Source organism: Rutilus rutilus, assembly GCF_951802725.1.
Source record: "Rutilus rutilus genome assembly, chromosome: 16".
In the NCBI taxonomy this organism is placed as follows: domain Eukaryota; kingdom Metazoa; phylum Chordata; class Actinopteri; order Cypriniformes; family Leuciscidae; genus Rutilus; species Rutilus rutilus.
The window spans coordinates 6,067,383-6,089,545 of record NC_140224.1 but is presented as its reverse complement, the minus strand read 5'-3'; the positions used below and the strand labels follow the sequence as shown (position 1 = coordinate 6,089,545).

The following is a 22,163-nucleotide window of genomic DNA, read 5'->3' as shown; positions in this document are numbered from 1 at the left end:
TAAATGCCGTTTAATGTTGTCTCTCATCATTTTTATTTCAGATAAATACAACACTGTTTTCATAGAATAAAATAAAATAAAATAATAATTGCAGCATAACTTTTTCCTTCTTTCTCAAAAGAGTCTCTTGACTGTAAATGAACTTTATAGTAGCTTGACAGCCTACAGTTGGTCACTCACTTCGCAGTTTGAGAACACTCATCTCTTTCCTCAGGTTACTCTGTGCTGGAGGACACGAAGTTACTGCATCGCTCCGAGTACACTGTGGTGACGGGGGCTCCCAGAGACAATTTCAAGGGTTCAGTGATCCTGGCAGAAAAACAAGATTTGGTTCTTTACCCACTGATGACGATCCCAGGAGAACAAATAGGGTCGTACTTTGGCAGTTGCTTGGCGGTAACAGACCTCAACAATGACGGGTAGGTCACTGTGTAACTCGATCACCGTATTGTTACTGTAAAAGTATTTTTTATTATAATATCATAGTATTTAATGTTTATTTGATTTTATATCACATCAAATCAAGTATACATATTCAAAAGAACACATCTTAGTTGTTTTTTTGTCCGTACTTAGAAATTTCATCACTGTATGAAAAAGCACTAGTCACACAGTTTTGCACTTGGTGAAATTTGCCAATGTCACTGTTTGCATATCAAGTTATCTGATATCATCACAGTGAACTGAAAGGAAGTACAGTAAATCAAAGCATGTCTGACATTCTCCATGCGCCCTTGCAAAGATCCCATTGAGCTTTATTACTTGAGCATGTCAGCAGACACACGGCTGAATGCATTTATCTGGCAGCTTTCTCATTCTTTACTAAAGCTTCTGTGAAAATAAACATGAGTCATTCAGACATAACATGTCATTTGTGTGGTTTCATGCTGTTGTAGCTGGAACGACCTGATCGTTGGAGCGCCGTTCTACTTTGACCGCTACAAGGAGGAGGGAGGAGCTGTTTACATCTTCATGAACGAGAACGGTTCCTTCCAGGAAAAATCCAGCTTGGTTCTGAAGGGGGAAAAAAAAGGTTCAGGTTTTGGATTTGCTGTTGCCGCAGTGGGGGACGTCAATCAGGACGGATTTCAAGGTAGCACACCTATTATGAATATGCAATTGTTTGAAAACTTCATTTTAAAAATGTATGCTGTCATAAAATATGATCATATTATGTATAAGCATCATATATGTCACATGAGCATGCTCAAAAGTACACTGTGGAGTTTTGCAAAATAATATTCAGCAAGGACGCATCAAATTTATCAAAAGTGACATTTATAATGTTATGAAAGGTTTCTATTTCAAATACTGTAAATGCTGTTATTTGAACTTTATTCATCAAAGAATCCTGAAAAAACAATGTATCACAGTTTCCACAAAATGTGGAGCAGCACAACTGTTTTCAACATTGATAATAATAAGAAATGTTTCAGCAAATCAGCATGTGACTGAAGACTGGAAAAATTCAGCTTTGCATCACAAATTACATTTTAAAATATATTCAAATACAAAACAGATATTTTAAATCATAATAATATGTCAAAATTTTACTGTATTTTTGATCAAATAGGGTCTTGGTGAACAAATGAGATTTATTTCAAAAACATTTTGAATGGTAGTGTATATGCAAAGTGTGTAATTTCATGTGATTCATTTCATAATGCTGCCATCTGGAGGCCTTGGAGAGTTAATCACGTGTTCTGGGGTTTGTGTCTTGTTTTGTTCATTCAGATTTCGCTGTTGGTGCTCCGTTCCAAGACTCTGGGAAAGTCTTTATATGGATGGGAAGTAAAAATGGAATAAGCAAGGAATACAGCCAGGTAAAGCAAAACATCATAGGATTTTTATGGAACATTTACATTTTTTACATTTATTCATTTAGCTGACGCTTTTATCCAAAGCAACTTACAATTGCTATATATGTCAGAGGTCGCACGCCTCTGGAGCAACTAGGGGTTAAGTGTCTTGCTCAGGGACACATTGGTGTCTCACAGTGGATTCGAACCCGGGTCTCTCACACCAAAGGCATGTGTCTTATCCATTGCGCCACACCAACAGCTTTACTTAAGATTTTGGAGTGACTTTTCTTCAGCCTTCTGTTTCATATCATTGATAATTACGTGACCATAGATCAACAGATGATCATATCTGACATATCTGGACCTTGTATTAGAGACCGTGAGAATAAGAACGGATGATTTACTGTATGCTCTTTCTCTTAGGTGATAGATGGGAAATCAGTAGGTCCCAGTGGCTTTCAGACGTTTGGCTACTCTCTCAATGGAGGAATGGATATGGATGGAAATGATTATCCTGACATTTTGGTGGGCTCCATGGACGACCGCATCGCTCTCTTGAGGTTCAGTCTTTCAACAGTGTTTGGTATATATAGATGTTGAATGTAGCAATGTTCGATGTTATGGGAAGACGGAGGCGGAAACCGCCGCACATTCAAAACACAATTAAATAATCAAATGTAAAAGACAGCAGCCCCTCACGGACGATTGCTGTCACATATAATAAAACATAAAACACAACATAAATCCAGGCCTGGTCTCTCTCGATCTCCACTGCCGTCGCTCCTCCTGTGCGTCGCGACCAGCCTCGTCCTGCTCGCCACATTGATATTATTCAGAGGGTTTTTGAAGTATTCTTTTTCCAAACGTATATATACATACAAATCAAAAGTTTGGGCACACTTTAATGTATGTTTCTCATGACCTTAAAATTACTTTTTAGTCCTTGAAATTAGCTCTGTAGACAAATATAAATTGTGCCTACCAAAGGATTAATTGATTGATTGATTTAGTATATTGATTATTGATATATTGATTTTTTATCATATTTTGTCATTTATAATTATTTTTATTTTTATTTATTGTATTTAGTATATGTATGTGTATATTATATTTTATATAATTTAAATTTATTTAAATCTATAAATAAATAAATGTATTGTTATTATTAAAAACTATTATTATTATTTATTTACTTATATACAGTAACCGTCAAAAGTTTGGAATCATTACAATCTTCTGCTCACCAAAATACCTGTTTTATATGTGAATATATTTTAAAATGTGTCACATGATCCTTCAGAAATCATTCTAATATGATGATTTGATGCTCAAGAAACATTTCTTTTTATTATTAACGATAACATTTTTGTGGAAACAATGATACCATTCAAACATTTGTGGTAAGTTAAAGGAGAAGAAGAAATTAATACTTTTATTCATCAATGATGCATTAAATTGACATAAGTGACAGTGAAGACATTTATAATTAAATAAATGCTTTAATAAATTTAAGAAATACATTTAAGAAATGTAAATAATAGCCCTTTATTGAATTCATCAAAAAATCCTGAGAAATAATCACCATTTCCGCAAAATTGTTAAACAGCTGTTTTCAACATTGATTATTGTTGATTGATATTATTTCATCATAATAAAAAATAATAAATGTTTCTTGTGCAGCTAATCAGCATATTAGAATGATTTCTGAAGTACGTACATACATACATACATACATGCATGCATACAATAATAACAGACAGCAAGCAGTCAACAAGCATCCAGATGAACACCAGAGACCAAATGGATGTGGTCCCCGCATGCTTGGAGCGCCCCCTGCTGGTCACAAGCGTTCTACTAAAAATCAATCCGTTCTGTAAGATAACCTCAAAATATGTGATGCTTGATGGGTGTTTTCCAGGTCGCGTCCGGTCATCCACCTCTCCAAAAACTTTACAGTGGAGCCGAAGATTGTGATTCCAAGCCAGTGTGTGAATTCCTGGTAAGATGCACATGCATTTGATTTTTCAGTATTTCAGTCAAATTATTATGTTATACTTGTCCTGTAGTAGCATTTAAAATAATTATAATATGTTATTTTTATAGCATAAAGGTGAAGATGTGTTTCAGTTACACTCTCAGCAATGGAAACAGAGCCTTCAAGAAGGACATCAGTAAGTGAAACCCTGAGTCAGGAGTGTTTCATCTGTGTTTTATTGGATTTACCACACACTGTTTGTTTCATCCTGCTACAGCGGTGAAGTACATTGTAGACGCGGACCAGAATCGCCGTGGTGCCCGAGTCCGTTTCCTTGACAACAAGCAAAGCTCATTTACAGGCCTTCTCTCTTTCTCTGCTCCCGCATGTCAAGAGCTGGAACTTAGTGTTAATGTGAGAGACCACCTGCTCAGACCACCATGCACATACACTATACACACACACGCATGCTTGAATATGTGGTTTAAGGGCACTCTCCATAGGCGTAATGATTTTTACACTGTACAAACTGTATATTCTATCCCCCTACCCATCACAGAAAACGCCTCAAGGTTACTACTGTAACCCTAGTTCCATGAACGTCAAGGGCGGGTGATGTCATGACCAGGAAGAGATAAAAGCGCATCCGGTGCAACCGGCATTAGCTTCGAAATTGCCGAAGCAAGTCGATCACAGGGATGTAGGAAGTATGGCAGGGCGACGCATCGTCTCGTTCCCTACTCAGGGAACTAGGATTACAGTCGTAACCTTGAGACGTTCCCTTTCGAGGGAACTCGAAATGCGTCGATGACGCTTTGGGAACGAGAATACCCAAATCGCCAAACTTACAAATACCTGAGTGTCAGCATGTTGTCAGAACTAACACTTAAGCACTAAGCACCTGAGACCCTGGGGCAGCATCCAGGTCCAGGCTGTAAAACCTCACGAATGTGAGCGGTGAGGACCAACCTGCTGCATCACAAACGTCTTGGAGAGAAACCCCAGATAATTGGGCTTTAGGGGCCGCCATACTCCTAGTGGAATGAACTCTGACCAGCAAAGGGCACGGCTGGTCAGAGGACTCATAAGCAAGAGAAATAGCCTCAATATCCACTTGCTAACTGTCTGCTTAGAAGCTGGAAGACCTATTTTGGGTGATCCAAAGCAGACAAATAACTGATCGGATTTTCTCCACGAAGAAGTCCGATGAACATAAGTGTCCAGTGCTCGCACTTGACACAAAAGGTTCAGCTTTTCCTGGTCTGAAGAGGACAGAAAGCCTGCAACACAATAGGCCTCGGAATATTGGTAGGTACTTTAGGGACATATCCCTGTTTAGGGTATAAGAACGCCTTAACCATCCCGGGTGCAAACTCAAGGCAGGTGGGAGATACCGAAAGGGCCTAAAGGTCTCTAACTCTTTTGAGGGACGAAATAGCTAGCAGAAAGATGGTCTTGAATGTAAGATACTTTTCTGAAACCGAATCTAAGGGCTCAAAGGGAGCCCCAGACAGGCCTTCTAGAACTATTGAAGGGTCCCAAGCCGGCACCCTAGTGGGAATTGCAGGCCTCAGCCTCAAGGTGCCATGAAGGAAACGAGTGATCAGGGGGTCTCGACCCAAAGATGTATTACCCACTGGGGCATGGAAAGCCGCAATGGCCGCCACGTATACCTTAAGTGTGGAAGGACATAAACCTGATACAAAGCGATCTTGTAGAAACTCAAGTACTGCATTAACTGAACAGTTAACTGGATCCCACTGACGCTGGTGACACCAAGAAGTGAAAACTCTCCACTTTAGTGCATAAAGTTTCCTCGTAGCAGGAGCTCTGGAGCTTAAAATGGTCTCAACAACCTCGGTTGAGAGACCACTCTCTATAAGTTGGGCCCCCTCAGAGGCCAAACCCATAGTTTCCAAATCTCTGGCGGGGGGTGAAATATTGTGCCCCCTGCCTGAGACAGAGGAGATGAATTAGGTCCACAAACCAAATTCGACTCGGCCAGCGTGGTGCTACTAGCAGTAGACTTATCCCGTCCTGACGAACTCTCTCCAAAACTCCTGGGAGCAGAGCAACATGGGGAAATGCGTACAGACGTAGCCTCGGCCACGTCTGTACCAAAGCATCAGACGCAAGGGAGCAAGGGAGAACCAAAGTGGACAGTGCGTCGTGTGCTAAGACGCAAACAGATCCACTTCTGCTCGGTTTCCGTAAAATTCCCAAATTTGCTCCACCGCCTCGGGGTGAAGTCTCCAGTCCCCTGGCCTCAGCCCCTGTCTCGACAGGGTGTCTGCTCCTATATTCTGGTTCCCTGGAATATACACTGCCCTCAGAGAGAGGGTCTCTCAGGTCTGGGAGGAAATGTCTCAATGCATTGAAGACGGCCATCATCTCCAGGCAATTTATGTGCCAAGAGAGATGATGACTCCTCCACAGACCCTGAGCTGATCGACCTTCCATTACCGCTCCCCAGCCGGTGAGGGAAGCATCTGTCGACATAGCAACTCGATGGCAAAGCAACTGTTCCTGGGACAGGAACCAATGTTTCCTCCAGATAACCAAGGCGCGGAGACACCGTCGCGTGATCTTGATCATACGGAGTGGGTTTCACCTCGGAGAGAACCCTGGGCGCTGCTGCCATGAGGCCCGTCTCCAACCCCGCTGAGAGATCCATTTGCGATCCCCAGGAATGCTTTCTCCGTGCTGCCTCAGCAGCAGCGGGTCCATCACCCCGAGGTTCGCGAGCCTCGCCACTTTCCTCGAAAAGTGACAGGCGGGAGCGGAGCATGCGAAGCGGTAGCTTCTCACAATGCTGGCAATCAGCCCCCTCGAAGGCTGATACCGCATGCTTCACTCCCAAACACATCACACAAAGCTTGTGTGTATCCCCACCCGTTAAATAACGCGGGCAGGGAGAAGCACACTGCTTGAATAATTGTTTTGCCATAGTGAATGTGTGTAACGTGACAGACAACAGTAAATAAGACAGACAGTATTTCGACACAGATCCCTTGCTGAGGCAACAGAAGCTAATGCCGGTTGCACCGGATGAGCTTTTATCTCTTCCTGGTCATGACGTCACCCGTCCGTGACGTTCATTCTTTCCATTGGACTAGTTGACATAGATGCTTCAGACGCAATCACGCTGGGGGCGTTCCCAAAGCATCATCGACGCATCGCGAGTTCCCTCGAAAGGGAACTTGTGGTATTTTTGAATTTTAATAAAAAAACGTTTAATATGTTTTTTTAAGTAATTTGGTGTACGTGGGCATGGGAGGTGTCCTCTTAAACCATGTTTACATTGTGATACCCATGTGATTATACACATTGGTGTGCTTATAAACCATATATACAAGAACACACACACACACACACACACGTATTCACACTGATGCAAATCCTGTATTTAGATAGCCATAGTAGGGTATTATTTGTCTGATGGTAATAATTATAATAATTTATATTAATGATAAAAGTATATATTTATTTTTTAATGATATATTACTCTATATAGTAATATATAATAGATATATTATTTCTAAATAAATAAATACATTAATTGATGTATTATTATTATTACTATTAATAATTATTATTTATGTTTATTTATATTTATTTTAAATTAATTATATAGTATGTTATACAATGTATATTCATTTATAAAGAAGTAAATTAATGAATAAATAAATTTATTATTATTATTATTATTATTATATTTAACAACAATAGTGCATGCATTTATTTATTTATATTATTTTTATAATATATTTAGTATAATTTATAAATAAATAATTATTAATTATTTAATTATATTTATTTATATTTATATTAATTCTATATTATGTTATAAAGTAAATTAATGTTATTAAATTTAATTAACATGAAATTCAAACATAATTAACAATAATGCATGTATTTATTTAAATTAATTGTATAATATATTTTAGTATAATTTATATTTATAAATAAATAAAAATTATTATTATTATTATTATTATTATTATAACAATAATTATCTATCTATCTAGGAAAAGAAGCCAACATATATATAAAACGTATATTATAATTGTATTTAATGCATACAGAAAATTTGCTGTCAAATTGATTAGTCGCGATTAATCGCATCTAACATAAATGTTTTTACATATATAATATCCATGTTTTTTTCTGTGTGTATGTATATATATATATACAAACTTTCAAATCGATCTGAGTAGTATGGTAGTATGCAATTCTGAACCAGTGATCTGTGTTTAGTGAATGAAAAGAGTTTTTTTCTCCCCTCTCCAGACTCCAGTGCTGGACAAACTTCATCCCATAGTGTTCACATTGAACGTGTCCTTGCAAGAGCAGAAAGCAGCAGCACAACAAACATTACAGAACCTGGACGCTTTCCCTGTGCTGAGCGGCCAGCAGACGCAGACTGACAAAACCGAGGTATAAACCAGTCTGCATTTTCCATCAGCCGAACACAAACCTCTGCTCCAAGGTCTTGAGTGTGCTTTGCTGTGTTTTTCCTCAGATCAACTTTCACAAGGAGTGTGGTGACGACAACACTTGTAGCAGTAACCTGCAGCTGAAGGCCATATTTGCTGATGAGAATTACATTTCCTTCCCAAGGTGAGGATTCGTGATGGAAACTGCTAAATATGAATATACACACAGACATGAGCATTTATTCAAAGATGGAGGTTCCACAGCTACAATCAGTTGTCTTTTGAGAAAAAAAAAAGCAGTAATTCAATTATTATTATTATTATATACTATTATTATTTCAATTATCTTCTAATTCTGGCAGGCTTATCCATAAATAAACTGTAAACTGTACAATTAGTTAGTAATTATTGCTAAATAAACTATTGGCAACTTACCTATATCATTATATTATTTGAGGTGTAATGTACAGTAAGCCAGCCACTATTGGAAAATAAAAGATTTTTACGTTATTATGTGAGAGGACAGGAGAGATATGACAGACATGAGAGCAGCACATGGACTAAAAATAAAATGAACTATAAAAAAAATGATTAATTAATTAATTAAGTCTGAAATCAAAGTATCTACATTTTATTTTAATTTACAAATTAGCTAGTCCTCCTCAAAAACTATTGTTTGAATACACATGGAAAATATGCTGGATGTGCTGGTTTGTTCACAGTCAAACTATGGAGTTCAACAGTAGCATTAAGAAGCTGGTGATGATGGTGGACGTTACAAACATGCCCGATGAAGGCAGGCAGGCCGAGGACGCCCATCAGGCCACGCTCAACATCACCATCCCCCCCGCACTCAAATACTCAGGAGTGCGCACTCAGGTGAGTCCACATGGGGACGCTGTTTCACAAAGATGATCTTTTTCATGTCTCAAACGTTTGTGCTTTCTTGAGCTATGCAAGAGCAACATCTGATCTGAGCAATACAGTTTTCATGTATTTTCTGTACAATTTTCACTTTGATTTGGGATTTGCTTCGTAAAATATGTTGCTTGGTTGCTACATTTGAATTTAATTTCCTGCTTGAGACTTTTTCTAGTTAATCTTATTAATTGAATCATTTCAATGCTGTTCTCTTGGTTTGTCTTCATTACAGCCTGGTTTTGATATTAAGTGCAGCGCAGAAGACACCATCATATGCGATCTGGGAAACCCATTTAAAAGCAAACAGAAGGTAGCAGTCTTACTGAAACCTGTCCAATGTGTGACCTTTCTGAAGATTTGCATGTACATTAAAAAAGCCTCCCTGATTACTCATTTTCCACGGGCCATTTGAATGAACTCAGCTAATCAATTGTACAGCTGAAATGTTTTGCTAATTTATTCTCTCTCTTGATTTCCGTCTTCACAGACCTCATTGAAAATCATCTTTGAGACCTCTGGTATAACACTTTACACAGAACAGATTGAATCTCAACTTCAGCTCTCCACGTACGTATGTAGTAACTGAGATGGTTTCTGGTTTATACAGTATACAGTTCCCCTCAATTCCCCTCATAAAAACTGTGCAGAAAAGACATTTATTTCCACAAGTCGTTTTCTGTTACGGTGTCTGACTGAACGGTGTTTGTGTTTGTCTTCAGTATAAGTGACCAGAAGGACCTGAATCCTGTTCCTGTCACCCTCAGCGTGAAGAACACAGTCCTCACTACCTTTTCCTTGTACGTACCTTGATATATTGTTAAAAATAAGAAAAAAAATATTTTGATGATTCATCTGTGCATGTTAAACAAAGGCCACACTGTAGTTCTGTACACACATAATTCAGTAATATACGGGAGTGACAACCACATTCTACAAACAAATTAAAATGCAGGTAGTGACAATCACATTTACAATAATTCTACAGTGTGTAGGGAAGTGAACTGAACAACTAGTTGTTAAGGACGTATTTAAACGTGCACAGGGAAAGATATACAAGAGTTTACTTACTTGTTTTGCCAGATCTTGCAAGAAAAAAACAGCGAACAAGAACAAGCCCATAATAAACTGAAATAAATCAAGATGCTTTACATTGAAAATAAGACCAAAACACGCCCACTTTAAAGGTACAATATGTAAGAATTTTGTATCAAAATATCCCAAAACCACTTGCACAGTGTTATATATTTCTTTCTATTGTGTACTTCCATTATGCTAAATGTTTCCAAGAATTTGTAAATTCAGAGAAATTCACAATTTTAAAAAGTGCCCGTCCCTTTTCACTTGTCGCCTGTCAATGACGTAATATCCGCGTTTTCCCTGGTTTCCGCTCGTACTGCCTTAGTAACCATGACGACAGATGTGGACAACTGTGTTACGTCTAGTGGCACGCTCACGCTGTTGTTGTTTCGTTCAAACATTATGGACCATGGCAAGCAGACTTTGGGACAAAAGGAGAAATAAAACGAGGATCAATATTGGCGTGGCGTTTTTGTGACAAACTTCGACTTGACAGAGATGCTTCTCTTGCATGTACTTTATTAGACAAGTGAGCAAATGTACATAAAACAAATCAATGTTATATAGCTCAACATGATGAAATGTTAGAATATGATCTGTATGTTATTCTAATGTTGATCTAGCTTACTGCTAGTCTCATATAGCAAACAAACTAACACATAGAATAACTTCCAACACACTCAAATACTGTTTAGCATGATAGTGAAACGTTAGACCAAATGAAACCTCACTGTCACAGTCACCAGCTAGTCACCACCTCCTCACTACATTTCCCATCATCCTCCCTGGCCCTCACCTGCGTGCACTTCCCAATCACAGAGATCACCGTCACCTATCACCAATCTTCACTGATCATCATCCAGCACTATATAACTCTTCCCACTGCAGTTCACCAGTTCTTCCCTCAAAGAACGTGATACCTGGGCGAACTAATTGTCTTCAGTCATCTGCTTCCTTCATCCGTTTTCAGTCATCTGCCTCGATCTCCATTTCAGAACCTGCAACAGATAAGACCATTACTCATCCATCCTGAACATTATTCATCAGTTACTCACCTGCTTCCATCTTTGTGATCACATACTTCTGCAAATAAACCTGTTGACTACTTTACCTGTGCGACTCCTTCTGTTTTATGACACTCACAAGTTTAATTCGTCAAATAAACGGACCTGTGTGAGTACTTCAGCACTTGCGTGTCATTCGGTAGAATGAAATGTCCTCATTCCTTTATATCCGCGGGACTCTCGTGTGGCGCTGATATGTCTCTTATTAGCAATCGCGACCTGCTTCATACTACAGTCACGTTAAAAAGCATGAATGTTTTCACTCATCCATAAACATTATTAGATCCATCAGCATGGCAGCAAGTCCCATCTTTCTGCTTATCACTGCGTCATCAACCTACGCATTTCTTATTGTAAGAGGTTAGCGACCCCTTGCGAAAAAAAAAAACATTGTAGCTTTAATAGATCCATAAACTTGATCACTGTAAAAACACAACGCCTCTGTAGATGCTCTGTAGTCTTTTGTCGCTGTAATATTACTTTTGTCAAATTAGCGGATGTTAAACACGCAAGATGCCAGAATGATGCGATAGTACTTAAATGCAGTTGTCACTCCTGAACTTTACAGTGTGTTCGTGGCCCAAAAAAATGTGTTGCTGTGGATAAACCCTTCACTGTTAAAAAATCAGTGTTATTTCAGTATCGAGACACTATTATAGGGTTTACTAATATTTAGAATTTAGTTATTATTTTTATATTTTCACATAATTTTATTTTTATTTTTATTTTTTTATAGTATTTTATTTCATTTAACATTTATTTTATTTCAAGTAAAAAAAATTGATTCATGGTTTTAGTTTCAGTTTAAGCTTTAGTTAACTATAATAACTCTGCCTTAAATGTATCAAACATATTATGAATGCACTGTTAATAAGTCCTCATACAACAAAAACAGTCCTGATGATCTTCGTTTAAAGGCACCCCTCCCTTCATTGCTCTGCCCCCAGAATGCACGAACACGCAATGCAAGAGTAGATGTCTCTTTATCATAGCTGAAGCAAAGCAAAATAAAGCTTTGTCAGCGAAGATGACGAAAGAATGACAAGGAAGAACAAAAAAATGAACATACAGTAAACGAGTATATACAACACACCAGGTCCAGACAAACAATGACACTCAAAACTGTCCTGTTACTATAGATAACATTACACAACAGCATATCTTGGTTCTGTGAATCATAGCAAAACTAATGTAACTCGCGTATGCAGCAGAAACAACACAACCTCAGCATCAGTTTTCAGGCCTTCCCGCTCAGCTCTCACCAGCGCTGGAAAGCTTTTCTAATATTAACATAGCTCTTGCCTGATCATGACCCTTCTTTTTCCAGTGATATTCCTCTGAGCTTTTCTCTTTTGTAATGTCTCTCGCCCATCTCTCTTTCTACAAATCTCCCTCTTGCTCACTCTCTCTCCTCCCCCATCATGAGTGGACACGCCCCCTCCTGCTGATTGGCTACAAGTGTGTTGTGCTGCTCAGTCCGATCCACTTTCAACAGTGCTTCTCAGAAATCACTTACTGCACCTTTAATGCTGTGATTCTCATTCTCTTCCTGTCGTGTGCAGAGAAAAGCCAGTGATTGACACGTCCTTCAGTGGAAGTGTGATCGGGGAGTCTGCCATGAACAGCACCAGTGATGTGGGGAGTCCGCTGGAGTTTGTGTTTCGTGTGAGTGTGGCTTTATAGGTTTGTTTGGACACACACCAAAAAGGATTTTTATTTTAACGATCAGGCTCCAATCATTTTAATTGTATACAATATTTAGCTGGTGCAGATTCTCAAAAAATCTAAAGTAGACAACATCTAAATAGACCAAAATGAGAACTGAGCCCACTTTTAAAGCAATAGTTTACTTAAAGGGATGGTTCGGAGTAAAATCAACCTAGGGTCCTTTGCACCATGACCCCTAAACACCCCCCCCAGAAGCCTTTTTTCCCTTGGTCGAACATTATTAAAGTTAGAGCTTATTTAGAAATATCAGCCGGATGGCTTAGTGCAGGCGCTAACAGATCCAAGGATGTATCTCGTAAATGACCCCACTAATAATGCCCAGAACAAAATAATTTACTCCGAACCATCCCTTTAAAAATGTATTTTCTGTCATCATTTACTCACCCTAATGTCATACCAAACCTGTATGAGTTTCTTTCTTCTACGAAACACAAAATAAGATCATTTAAGGAATCTGTTTTTTGTCCATACAATAGAAGTCAATGCTCACCAGAACTGTTTGATTACCAACATTCTTCAGAATATGTACTTTTTGTGTCACATGAGGGTGAGTGAATGATAATGTACGTTGTGGGTGAACTATCCTCTTAAGCTCCCTTTAAATAGCTCAAATGTAAAAACGCTAAAAAAGTTATTTGTGTTCACATTCCAGGTGAACGTGCAGGGAGAACCTCTGGGAAATTTGGGAACTCTGATGATTGATTTTGAATGGCCATTTGAGGTAAGCAATGGGAAATGGCTTCTGTATCTCACAGAGATAGTGATCAAAGGAGCGACGGAGTCCCGCTGTGTCCCACCAGGGAAGATTGTCAACCATCTCAACCTCACAGTGAGTCTGAGGAAATGGATACAGCAGCCCGCAGTTACTCGTTTTCAATTTCATTCACTCCATTCGGTTGTCATCTCTTCCAGTTGTCAGATCGAGGTACTAAACGATCTAAGAGAGAGGCGGGCTCTGCGTATCCCCATGCAGAAGCTTCTGTTAAAGTCCTGGTACCTCGTAAAGTGCCCCATTTGCTGGTGAGGCAGACGTTTGCTCCCTGAGGAGTGATTTTCATAGTGTCCCACCAGTTATTTCATCATCCTAATGTCTTTTATCTCTGTTCAGGAGTGTTCAAAGCAGACGGCCCGCTGTCTGACCTTCTCCTGCCCGCTGCACAACATGTCGACTCAGGCGGAGGTCAGAGTCAGGTCACGTGTGTGGAACGGCACCTTGCTGGAGGTTTGTACAGTAGCTGTTTATCAAGTACTCTTTGTCCTGGTGCTCACTAAATGGCTCCTGGAAATCTTTGTGGTTTTCTTGCAGGATTACGCCAATGCCTTGCGAGTGGAGGTAAAGGGGAAGGCCACGTTGAGACTGCTGGCAGACAAACCGGCCATCAAAATGGACAACCAGACCAGAGAGGTCAGAGCTGTTCACATTGAAGTTCACACAGTAATGAATGATTTTCTTACCTTCGTGACGTTTCATAGTTCATAACCTCTATGGACTGTCAAGCTCCAAAAAAAGAACTGTAAAAAGCATTATATATATATATATATAATATATGAATAAATAATAATAAATAATATGATTAAAATAAATAAATGAATTAATAAAAATTTGATTTAATTTTTTTTTTTTATTAATATATTAAATCGATTAAAATAAATAAAGGTATTAATATAAATAAATAAAAGATTAAAATTAAATAAATAAACAATTAAATAATACATTTAACAGTACATTACTATAATTAGTAAATAAATATATAATAATGTAACTTAATAGAAACTCATTTTAGATTTATATTATTCATTTTTCAGTGGATAAATTGGGAGATGCCTTTTACATTTTAGGATGAGGGTCCCCCACACGAGGATGATCATATTTGGGTGTCCGTGGCATCTAAAAGATTGAAAACATTATTACTCTTTAGACGACTTGTGCACTGTATTGTGTACTGTAAGTCTTCTTAAAGGGGTGGTTGATTATGACTTCACTTTTTTAACTTTAGTTAGTGTGTAATGTTGCTGTTTGAGCATAAACAACATCTGCAAAGTTACAATGCTCAAAGTTCAAAGCAAAGGAAGAAATTTTCTTTTAAAGAAATGGCTTTTTAAGGACTACAACAAACAGCAGGTAGGGACTACAGGACATTCCTCCCGGTTTAGTGACATCACAAACCCTCAAATTTAAACAAACCCCACCCCCGGGAAAGCGATTTATAGATTATCATGACAGAATATGCCAATCAATGACTAGAAGATAACTACACATAAGCTACATACATTCATCAACTAACCATTCAGAAATGTCCTGTTGCATTCTACATGTTGTCACTTCTTCTTGAGTCTCTCCATTATTGTCTGACTCCGGTTTGAACATAAACATTGACATTTTCAGTGCATGTCTGTGTGAGGTAAAAGGAAACAAGAAGCTCCGCCCTCTGTGCCGGGAGCAGCAGCTCATTTGCATTTAAAGGGACAGTCACTAAACGGTGCGTTTTTGCTCACCCTCAAAAAGTGACAATTTTAACATGCTATATAAAATATCTGTGGGGTATTTTGAGCTAAAACTTCACATACACACTCTGGGGACATCAAAGACTTATTTTACATCTTGTGAAAAGGGCATTATACCACCCCTTTAAACATCTTGTAATATACTGTACAATTCAAATTGATTAGTTTAAAAGACAAGTAAAGTGTAACTTTGCTGATTTTCAAAGCGCCTTATATTGTTACAATGTCAGTAGGATATGTAATTGAACATTGTTTACTCATTCTCCGTGTTACCTGGATCGAAAAATTCACGTTCATTTGTCAGCAAAATCCCACCAGATGACACAAAACGCGTGATAAATACAGATCGCCATTGTTCAGCCCATGGACAGTTTGATTAACAGAGGGTTATTAACCAATGGGTTATCACTGGAAATTTGTGGTCACTACAAACTCGTTCCATGGAATGACATGAGAGTGAATAAATGATGACCGAATGTTAATGTTTGGATTAACTGATCCTTTAAAATATTCACAGTGTAACTCCTAATGACATGGCTAAAAGCTCATCTATTTTGAATGTCCTTTTGTCTCTGTAGTTTTCAGTAAACATTGACCCGGTGCTGGGAGAGGAGATGCCGTATGAAGTTCCTCTCTGGATCATCATTGTTGCAGCGGTTGCAGGGATACTGTTATTAGGCATCATCAGTCTCATTCTGTGGAAGGTATTTGTGCACTTATATTTGGTCAACATTCCCTCAAAATCAAATAAGGAATGTTAAAAAAAATTATAATTTGCATCATTTAGAATGATCAGAAATCCAGGTCAAAACTGGGCTTGGAAGTATTATGTTATATACTTGAGATGAGAAATGTGATACAGACTAGACAGATCTCATCTGGTCCATCTGAGTTGATGTCAGTGTTGGGGGTACGTTACAAGTAACGTGAGTTTCGTAATCAGAATACTTTTGTTTTTCAAGTAATGGATTACTTTTAAATTTACAACAAACTTTCTGCATTACTTTTTTAAATAAGTAGCGCAAGTTACTTTGTTTTTCCATTTACTGACAGCTCTCCTGTCTCCATATTGAGAGAGATCAGGAGAAAGTTGTGTGCGCTGTGAGAACATCACGGTAATTGCAGTTCTAGACTAAATGTGAGCAAGCATTTACGCATCTCTCTCGCACAAAAACAGATTCAGTATTCCTCAAAATAAATAAAAACAGTGAAATGCAATCTCAGAAAATTACACAAACCTGCAATATTTAAATATGTTAAATTATACAATGTATTTAATATCAAAATTCAGCCATACCAATAAGCAAAATAACTTTAGTTAAACATCGCATTGACTTTAGTTCAACATTGAACTTTCTTCTCCTGCGTCTGCAATCCAGAACAGCAGCACAGCTGAAAGGTTTATTTGAGCTGCGCCCTCTACTGTACAGGCGTGAACTTGGATTTCCATGATTCATTTCACTTTTGGTGTGAAAGTGCCTTTACATTTGCCAAAAATATAACATAACACATAACTAAGTTACATTTTAAGGAATAATGCTATATATATATATATATATATACACACACACACACACACTATTCAAATGTTTGGGGTCTGATTTATTTATTTTATTTTAAAAAAGTAATATTAAGAGTAATATCATTACTCCAGTCTTCAGTGTCACATGATCCTTGAGAAATCATTTTAATATGCTGATTTACTGCTCAAGAAACATTTCTTATTATTATCAATGTTGAAAACAGTCGTGCTTCATATGTTTGTGGAAACCCTGATGCATTTTTTCCAGGATTATTTAATAAATAGAAAGTTCAAAAGAACAACTTTTGTAACATTGTTAAAGTTTTTGCTGTCAATTCTATCAATTGAATGCATTCTAACTGGAAAAAAGTATTAATTTCTTTAAAACAAAAAAAAATCATACCGACAACAAACTTTTGAACTATTACCTAAGCATGGGTAATACTTGAAATTACCTAAGCATGAAATTAAATTTTGATCCACTTTTAAGCATTTTTCTAAAACATTTATTTATAAACCATAACTTAACCAAGGACGGTTAATAGACCCATATGACAGGACAGATTTAAACCTTGGCTTGCAGTCCATGAAATTCAATTTTACTGCACACCCTTGATGTGAAATGTCACCGCATCTTGTTATTTAAATTAGTAATAAATGTCCCGCCTTGGGCTCCGCCCCTCCTCCACAGTGCGGTTTCTTCCGACGGGCCAGCAGGAGGGAGATGTATGAGGCCAAATCCCAGAAAGCAGAAATAAAGATCCAGCCCTCTGAGACAGAGAGGCTGACGGAGGAAAACTGAGCCTGCGGGGCCCGTGGGCCGCTATGGCAGCACCGTTAGGGCCCTTCGGTAAAGCAGAGCCAGGATCTCTCCCTGGTTAACATATGCTTTTTCTGACTCTTCACTTTGGAAGCCTGTCACTCACATTCTAACTCCGTAATCCCTTCACTGCCAGAGTCAGATAACAATCTCCTCTTTTCTTATTCTGTCTTGCTCAGTAAACTAACCCTAAATATTCCCACGTAAAATGGACCTCAAATGGGAATCTCAATGCATTTTTTATTTTTTTTCATTACTGACATTTTACGTTTCAATACATTCTTTTTTCCACTGTAATCTGCCCACTTTTTCAGCGACTTGGGTTCCAAAAGTATTTTTTCCATTCATTTTTCCCATAGGAATTGTAGTCTTCGTTATAAGCCATGAACCAAACCAGCCCGCTACAAGATGAATCATAACACTACAAACTTTGATTTGAAGCAAAAAAGTATTTGAAAATCTGACAAATGCAAAATTACAAGACTGTGTACTTAATGGCTTTAATGATGTAAAGAACTACAATCCCATGAAGCTTTGCGAACAGCATAATCAAATTAAAAAGTATTTGAGAGCGTAGGGACACTGACTTGATTGTGGCATCCGTAGTGCTTCATGGGAGTGGGCGGAGCTAAAAAGCTCTTTAGGCACGATTTGCTTTTTTCCGACTCTTGATTGGTAGAATTTTCTGTACAGCATCATGGGTAATGTAGTTTTTCACCACATATTTTGCTGTTAAAAAAATATTTTAAAAATAAGTTGAAATAATGCAGGCTGACACTTCAGCAGAAGCAAATACCATTGATTAACAACCTCGTAGCTCACAGTATGTCTGTCTTTAAAGTTTTATCCTTAAAGATAAATTTCCCTATGTAGAAAATGAATGGAGTTTTTACTTCCGGGACCTTACTGTTTCATTCTATTGAAGCAAAAAGATTCTGTTTTTTCCCCTATCATCATGTTTATGCATTTATACAGTGTTACATATTCACCCCAAAACTAATACTTAGTCATCATTTACTAACCACATATTATTTAATTTCTTCTGTGAAACACAAAATGAGAGGCACAATTTCCAAGCTGCTATTTTTTTAATCAAGGAAAGTTGATTTTTACTGCAAAGCTCCAAAAATGACAAAAAAAAAACCTAAAAAAGTATGATAAATATGACTGATGTCATTTGTGCTTGCATTCAATTAAAATTTGATGTCAGACTACTTTTCTTGTGTACGTGAACAATCGTGGCGCAGCAAATTTGAACAAAGCAAATGAGAAACGAAGCAGTGAAATTAAGTTTTTCAGTGAAGAACAGTTTAAATTTTGGTCTGTTTCTCACAAATTTATCACATGGCTTCACAAGATCTGAAATATAGTGCACACGTCATATGGATTACTTTTATTTTTATTGCTTTTGTGACGTTTTTCGGAGCTTTGCAGCATAAATCACTGTCTACTTTCATGAAAAACACCTAAAAAAATAGGTTAGGATGAGTAAATGAGAAAATTTTAATTTGGGGGTAGTTATATTACGAAGCATATCTGTTACTCTTACCTGAAATATTTCTTTGATTCTCTGTCTGTCTTGCGCAGTGTGGTTTCTTCAAGAGGGCTGTTTACTACAGGATAATGCCAAAGTACCACGGTGTGAAAATACGCAGAGAGGAACGCTATAACTTGGCCTTTCAGCCCGAGCAAGAACTGAGCAAGAAACTCTGGGTCACCAACTGGACAGAAATGCATGAATATTACTACTGACCTCTTCACCTCTCTCCATCCAGAGCCAGGAGAGCGTGACGATTGGAGGATGTATTTTGTTAACCCCGGACAACTCAACAGACACTGGACACTGGCGTTTGGAGCCATCATTCACACGCAGTGAGCTATTGAGAATATGTTTTGAAATGTTTGTTGGTCTGTGTGCAATATCATGTTTTGTAGACCATTAAACCACTTTCAGCAAAGCCAGATTTTCGGCATTGTCTGGGACGTCTCTAACCCAGTAATGATGAATTGATTTATTTGACTATTTTTCAATCTTCATGAACATGTAAATATGTGTTGGTTTCAAGCGTGTGCTTTATTGCTTTTTTAATTTCATTCCACTATAAAAGTTTATGTAATCAAGGTGATATACTAACTTTCCCCCTTATGTTGAGGTCAGAAGATGTCTGCTAGTTTACCTGCCAAAGCAGTGGGTCATTTTTACTTGACATTTCCATCATGCTATAACTGATCTGAGAGCTGTTCTCATAAAACGGCACTGAGGAAATAGACACGATTTCCAGTTCTGCTGAATTCAATTGCATTTTATTTTGTAACACTGTCTATTTTTCCAGCTACTTCCTCCCATGGAGAAAGACTCTTAAAAACAAAGGTTCTTTATTGGCATCAGTGGTTCCACGAAGAACCTTTAACATCCACTGAACCTTTCCAGCGCACAAAAGGTTTTTTAAAGTGGAAAAAAGGTTCTTCAGATTATTAAAAATAAATTTAAATGACATTTTTTAAAAAGAAAAAAATGGATCTTTTAAAGCCCCACTAGGTAAGATTTCAGTTTTGGTCAAACAACGACCCCTAGAGTCGCTGTGGACTACTTGTATTTAACGTTACTGTCGTAAATACCACTCACGCAGAGCAGTCTCTCACTCACGGCCTGATCCCCTCCCCCCTGTATACCGGTCCCTGTTCAGTCGGATGGAAGCTGTAACGAGTGGAAATAAGGTGTGGCCCCTTTAAGAGCTGCGCGCGCCCTGTTTAACTGTCGGCAGTCTGTATTGTTTGTGTGAGCTGGTTGTTTCTATTTGATGCTCATTCTTGTCCTATTTTTGTCTATCAAGTAATGCTGTGGACGGTAGAACGTGTGACAGACAGTTACACGAGTTCGATTGGGGAATAAACACAACGCGTTACAAATCGTCGGACATCGAACAAGCACAGCTAGCCTCCGAAGATGTCTAAGTTACTAATCCATCAACAAGAACGCCAGGTGCTTTTTAGCTCACACCAACGAGTGAAAGCTTGTCCGAGTGATATACAATATAAGCAATATACTTACAAGTCCAACAGCATGTGAGGACGTGTTGGGGGAAGTGAGGTAGCCTATGCCATAAAGCAGTCGAATTTTGTAGTTCTTTTTGTGCGCGGGGGTTACTACCCGAACCCCGAAGTTTAAAAGTACGATTAAAAACGATACAGACCCCGTCAGGCTATGGCAGACATGTCATTCAACCTATTGTAAGTCGATGTACCATCACAAGAGTCTTGGAAATATATTATGAAGGTTGAAAAGTTACCTAGTGCTGCTTTAAGAACCGTTCACTGAAAGCTTCTTTGGGGAACCAAAAATGGTTCTTCTATGGCAGCGCTGTGAAAACCTCCTTTTGGAACCTTTATTTTTAAGACTACAATGTCTAAGTGTGTAAAATGTTTGCTCAAATCATTGTTCCTGTCAGAATCTCAAACGAAGAAAAAAAAACTCAAATATATTTCAGTCATGACAACTCTTGGAGTGTATTATTTAATCAACATTGGTTGATGGTCCCTTTTGAACGTTCTGTTGACTATAAGTAACTTTACAACTACATGTCAACTAACTCTCATTAGAGTATTAGACTGTCTGTTTAATATCTGCTAACTCTTTATTGTGATGTTCCCCAAAAAGTAACTTTGCAAGTACATCAACTTATTCTAACCCTAACCCTACCAGTTAGTTATACTCTTCTAACACACTTAGTAGACATGTAGGTATAACGTTACTTATACTCATCAAAGTGAAACCCCAGCATTTATTGGCATGGGGCATGGAAAGTACATATGCTTGATTTTGGCAGATGAGATCTGCTTCGCTGATGCTGAGCAAGTGCAAGAATTGTACAGATCTCTCTATAAGTGGTGCTGGGGAGGAGGGCGATCACAGGCTAAGGTACGAAATACTGTTTATGTGAATGAGGATGGATGTCTGCGTTAGAGGAACCAATCACCCCTCGTTTAGAGTTTCACGACTGAAATATGTGTATATATATATATATATATATATAATTTAGGATATTTAGTTTTTGCGTCAATTTATGACCATTCAATTCTCATTACTGCAATGCAGAAAAAAAACATATTCATATCATATGAGCAAAAATCCAAACCGACATGTAATTGTTCAATAGTCCTGCCCTAAACTCCACTTATTGTTTGAGCCAATGTTTAGTTTTTGTTGATTCTGTGGTGTAATATAACTAGAAATTGTGGTCAGTCATTTAGTTCTTGTTTATTCATTTAGTTAAGACGTCCAGTTAAATATGTTTTTGTTAATAATTAAGAAT

General features: G+C 38.0%; 1 protein-coding gene across 1 annotated transcript in view; it reads left to right on the top strand.

Moving 5' to 3' along the window:
- itga3b (integrin, alpha 3b) overlaps positions 1-21,345 on the top strand; it is a 47,744-nt gene extending 26,399 nt beyond the window's left edge. The window contains exons 6-26 of the mRNA XM_084433447.1: positions 215-419; positions 897-1,093; positions 1,735-1,823; positions 2,226-2,362; positions 3,721-3,801; positions 3,906-3,973; positions 4,055-4,191; positions 8,068-8,214; positions 8,300-8,397; positions 8,936-9,092; positions 9,367-9,444; positions 9,622-9,701; positions 9,854-9,931; positions 12,838-12,940; positions 13,656-13,832; positions 13,916-14,023; positions 14,112-14,225; positions 14,310-14,408; positions 16,087-16,212; positions 17,722-17,880; positions 19,438-21,345. Of these exons, the coding sequence (XP_084289573.1) occupies positions 215-419; positions 897-1,093; positions 1,735-1,823; positions 2,226-2,362; positions 3,721-3,801; positions 3,906-3,973; positions 4,055-4,191; positions 8,068-8,214; positions 8,300-8,397; positions 8,936-9,092; positions 9,367-9,444; positions 9,622-9,701; positions 9,854-9,931; positions 12,838-12,940; positions 13,656-13,832; positions 13,916-14,023; positions 14,112-14,225; positions 14,310-14,408; positions 16,087-16,212; positions 17,722-17,832 (2,390 nt within the window). The 3' untranslated portion in view covers positions 17,833-17,880; positions 19,438-21,345. The remainder of the gene's footprint in view (positions 1-214; positions 420-896; positions 1,094-1,734; positions 1,824-2,225; positions 2,363-3,720; positions 3,802-3,905; positions 3,974-4,054; positions 4,192-8,067; positions 8,215-8,299; positions 8,398-8,935; positions 9,093-9,366; positions 9,445-9,621; positions 9,702-9,853; positions 9,932-12,837; positions 12,941-13,655; positions 13,833-13,915; positions 14,024-14,111; positions 14,226-14,309; positions 14,409-16,086; positions 16,213-17,721; positions 17,881-19,437) is intronic.
- Positions 21,346-22,163: the final 818 nt, after the last annotated feature.